Source organism: Cyprinodon variegatus, unplaced genomic scaffold (assembly GCF_000732505.1).
Source record: "Cyprinodon variegatus isolate N-32 unplaced genomic scaffold, C_variegatus-1.0 Scaffold11, whole genome shotgun sequence".
In the NCBI taxonomy this organism is placed as follows: Eukaryota; Metazoa; Chordata; class Actinopteri; order Cyprinodontiformes; family Cyprinodontidae; genus Cyprinodon; species Cyprinodon variegatus.
This window is the reverse complement of record NW_015150464.1, coordinates 224,514-229,311: the sequence shown is the minus strand read 5'-3', so window position 1 is coordinate 229,311 and position 4,798 is coordinate 224,514. Positions and strand designations below refer to the sequence as shown.

At 36.0% G+C, this 4,798-nt stretch overlaps 1 protein-coding gene across 2 annotated transcripts in view; it reads left to right on the top strand.

Annotated features, from left to right (window-relative positions):
* The first annotated feature begins 1,384 nt into the window (after positions 1-1,384).
* Positions 1,385-4,798, top strand: part of dntt (DNA nucleotidylexotransferase) — a 139,016-nt gene continuing 135,602 nt past the window's right edge. For both annotated transcript variants that reach the window (XM_015380549.1, XM_015380541.1), the window contains exon 1: positions 1,385-1,629. In XM_015380549.1, coding sequence (XP_015236035.1) covers positions 1,439-1,629 — 191 coding nt within the window. In that variant the 5' untranslated portion in view covers positions 1,385-1,438. The remainder of the gene's footprint in view (positions 1,630-4,798) is intronic.

The following is a 4,798-nucleotide window of genomic DNA, read 5'->3' as shown; positions in this document are numbered from 1 at the left end:
CCTTCTCCTAAGTACATTCCCCGTTACATGCAAACCAAAAACCAAGTTGTTGTGAGTTTTTTTGCAAATGAATCATCTTAAATTTACTTGTTTCACTTCTTTGGATTAAGTTCCTGGACTGAATTATATATGCCTGTTTTTTTAAACCAAAATTTCCCTCCCCTTTTTTCAGTTATGGCTTTAAACAAAAATGGCTTCCTTCACCCATCTTTCAAAAAATCTTTCCTATCTGACCAAAACTGACCAACAGTTTGGTCATCAAAGGGGTGTCCTTTGTTCTTGAGGTGCAAGTGTGCAGCAAAATCTTGCACAGACCTACTGGCTGTCCTGTGGTGTGCCATCCGTTTTTGTAGTTCTTTGTTTCCTCGATTATAGAAGTTTAAAGAGCCCTAACTGCACTGGAGCAGATGAACAACAGCGCTTATTTTTGCTTGGGGTGTTCTGTTTTTGGTATGAACCATCTTTTGTCAGAATTTCTACTTTTGCTTTAAATGAATTAGTATGTTAGGTCTAGAAAAAATCATTCTGAGTTTCTCAGAATCTCCCGACAGATATGGAAATACAAAAATATTGTGTTTCTGTTTTTTCCCCTGTGTTTGATGCAATGGCTCCTCAAAAAATGCCCAGTTTCAGCATTTATTCCAGATGTAAGAGGATGCACATTTGTCAAAAGATTTTTTTTTTCTTTCCTGAGGGCTCACATTATATTAACCCCAAATTACTGGGAATCGAGAGGTTGTGTTTGTGGAAGAAAGACTTAAAAACCTTTTCTGCCTAATCTCTTTCTTATTTTATCTTAAAATGCAACCCATTCATAACTTCACACTATCAGTCTGCTTCTGTTAAATTAATTACTTTTTTCTATAGGTATGGTATTAATCAGGTGTGCTTAATGAAATGGAACCAGAACAGCGCAGCTAATTTCTCTTATGGTGGAATTATGCTTTCATATCAGGCCATGTTTTCTAGATAATAAATTAAATAGTTATTTGTATTTTATATTAACAAGGATTTAATTGACTGAAATGTTTAACCAAAATGGCAAAAGACACTGGAACTCTGCTGGGGGGTAAAAACCTTTTCTTGACACCGAACTTCCTGCTGTTCCTGCTGAACAGCTTTTATCGAAAATGAACAACTGCATATCAACAGTGTTTTTATGTTTTTTCCCCCTCTGGTATTTTTAATCAGTCAATCTTGGCAGGTGGTTTTTTTGGTAAACACCAAATCCTCAACACCTGTTGCCAGAAGACTTCTCTGTCTGGCTCTCTGCAGCTTTGTTTTAACTGAAACACTGTCCCAGAGAGCAACGAGACATAAATAACCAACTGTGCCACGACCAAAGTGGGCGTTATTCCCTGACAGACGCTGCACACAACAACAAATAAAAAGATCATAACAGTAGGAATTCCCAGAGGTTCAGCTATTCTCTGAAGATATGTCTCAGGCTCCTGTTGCGCCCCGTCCGAAGAAGAGATCGAAACCAGAGGCTGGTTTTTCCAGGCGTGAAGAGGCAAGGTTTCAGGATGTTAGAATATTCCTGGTTGAGAGGAAAATGGGCCGCAGCAGAAGAAGCTTTCTGACCCAGCTGGCGAGGTCAAAGGGCTTTATTGTGGAAGACATTCTCAGGTTGGAAAAAAAAGATTTTGTTCTTGAATGACTGAGCAGTTGTTTGCCCCTAAAAGCTTTTCTTTTGTGTAGAGCTCAAACCCAGAAGAGCAGCCTTTTCTTGTATTTTTGGCACCTAAACTGAAGTTTCTGATGGACTTCTATGCAATTTTCTGAAAGCCTTGAAGATATGACTTAAAAACGTACTTCAATCAGTCCAGCAGACAGGCTTATAAAGATACTAAATTAAAGCTTATCTTTTCTTTCATGTTCTTTTTCTGTATCTTTTGTGCCAACTGTGTCTAATTAGCCAGTTATCTCGCCACTGAGACCTCATAAAGATCTAATTATTATGGATTGTGGCATGTATTGTAACAATACTAAGGTGTCACAGTATTCAGAAACAGAAATACCTGGATATACTGTATATATATTGTTTATTCTTAATGCACCTTTTTCCTCCTTGTTTGCACCTTCTTCTTTAACTTCTATGCCAATATGTGACGAGTGAATTTCTCCGCTGTGAGATCAATAAAGCTCATCTAATCTAATCTAAATTCAGCTGAACAACAAAACGTATCTAAAAGCAACCATTCCTCTTATTTCTTCTAAACCTAAATATTGACTTTAAGTATATAGGGATGTTAACTATATAATTTAACTATCAGTTTGATCTTTTTTATATATTGTTACATATAGTTCAGAAATTATAAAACAAAAGCTGAACTTCATCATTCATCATTCTAGGTGCTCGTTGCACAGAATCTAACGTTTTTGTTTTTCTGTACTTGATGTTTAAAAGCCTTGGGGAAATAGCTATAAGCAAATCTACTGAAATAAAGCAGATAATTTGTCACTTTAGCTGTTTTAATGTGAGCACATATTGACCTCGCAAAAAATAAAGTGCATTTCTTTACAGACATGAGGTCTTAACCTAACCGACGACAATTAAGTCCAGCTGATTTTCCTGGTATTTGCAAATATCCAGAAATTCATGAGATTGTTTAGCTTTTTTAGCCTTTATTGTGCTCACCGTCACAACAAGAACTCTGTTTTCATGGATTTCTGCAGGGTGAAGAAAACAACCAGGGAGGTGAAGACAAAAAAGTCTGAAAAACAAAACCCAAACAAAAAAAAAAATAGTGAAATCAGCATTACTATATCCAAAAACAGAAAACTAAGAGGGGACAGAAAGCTCTTCATTCTGACTGGATAAATTCCTAAAAGATTTTTTTTTCTTATGGGAGTTTAAACTTTGCAATGCAGAGAGATGCAATGAAATTGAACACTTTTTACATTAAATATATGAGCCTATAAAAGAAAATACAGCCTTTTTTAAACACCATCAAATCTTATTTTTCTCCCTTTATGTAGACTGAAGGCAAAAACGATCATTTCATTCTCTAGATGGCCTTTGTATGTATTTATTTAAAAGCTATTTGAAGCTATACTCTTTTATTTACCCACTACTTTAAAAAAAAAACAAAAAACACTTCAAAGTATAGGAATGATATGATAAAAAATATATATCTGGTATGAAAATATAACAGGTTAAATATCTAATACATGTTAATAATGACATACACTATAATTTATATTACCATAAACCTTATTTCATGGTCTCTAAAGAAAGAAAATAAATCAAGTCAACCATCTTCATATTGCTGTCAGTTAGAAAACATCACAACAAAGGTAACAAAGCCCCGAAAAACTTTTCTAATGACTTTGGTAACACTTTTTTTATGCCAAGCCTCGCTTAAGAACAAAAGCTTTGTGTGCCTGCTCCTTGGAGTGATGAATCCTCCATTGTGTGGTAATTATGGAAGCAGCATGCCTTGTTCGGTTTTTCTGTCTCCGAATGAAAGTGTCTTTTAAATCACAGACTGTGAGCACAGCAGAAGTCCTCTGCTTGACATCAGCCACATTTTAGAGTTAGTTTCCTTTGAGGCCGGTTGATTCTCTAGATGCTTCCACCTTTAACTATCGCCTTTGCTGTTCAGTCCTGTAAAAATTATGCTTTAGGTTTTTGCTTCCACAGCTTCCCTTTCATTTAAAAGGAGGATATATAAATAAAAAATGTAAGTGGGGTTGAAAATCAATGAGAATAGGCTCAATTAAAAAGCCCAGACATGTATACAGTACTTTATTAAATGTGCATGTGTGAGGAAGAGATTGTTTGAACACGTTTCTCAGCTTTCCTGCCAGCCGTACGCCAGCCTGGCCATGGCAGCATTCCCAGAAACACAGCTTGAGCGTTCCTACGGTTACACTTGGCTTGATACAATTGTTTGAAACCAACGACAGGAAGTGGAGCATGCCTGCCTCAAACTGACATTAATCCTGCAAGCTCACCAAACTGATATCAGCTGCAGTTTGATAGCAGCACCTCCCGTGTCCGGTCTCGCTCATGTTATAGACAGAAAACTTCGAACATATGGTCTGACACTGTGAAATGTGCTCGCACAGACACCACAAGCAGACACACGCGTCTCCCCACTGATCTGCGTTTCAGGTCCAGTGCACATGGATGTGGGTCCAAATATCGACATGTTTTTCCTGGTTGACTGATGAGCTGTTTCTGAAATGGGAGTAACCCAAATGTCCACACATGCTGCCTTGGAGCCATTTCTTTTTCTTTTAGCCAACAGTTGTAATAAATTTGAACAGTGAAAAATAAACAAAGGATTTCCAAACTTACTAATCAAGGAAGACTCTTAATTAATCCTTTATAAACTCTCTAAAAGAATGTAAAGTATTGCATTAAACTTAAAAATGTTTTTTATTTAAAAAATATTCAGTCAGAATTGCTTTTTTAAAAAGTATATTTTTTAAACATTGTTTGGAAGAAATATAAATATTTGAGTCACTGCCACGGAAAAGAGGATGGCTTGGCAGTAAACGGATGTGTCCATGAAGCTTGACGCTCTCTGACTGTAGATGGTTAGCTTAAAGGAGCCATTTATAATGAAATATGTAAAAGCAAAACAAAATAAAACAAAAAAGCATAGAAAGCTCTTTTGCTGTCAACCTGTGGGGAAAAAATTGTTTTAACCCCCCAGCAAAAAAAAAAAAAAAAAAAAAGAAAGCTTTTTTTTTTTCAACCTGGGGGGAAAAAATTTTTTTTTCCCCCCAGCAAAAAAAAAAAAAAAAAAAAAGAATGCTTTTTTTTTTTCAACCTGGGGGGAAAAAA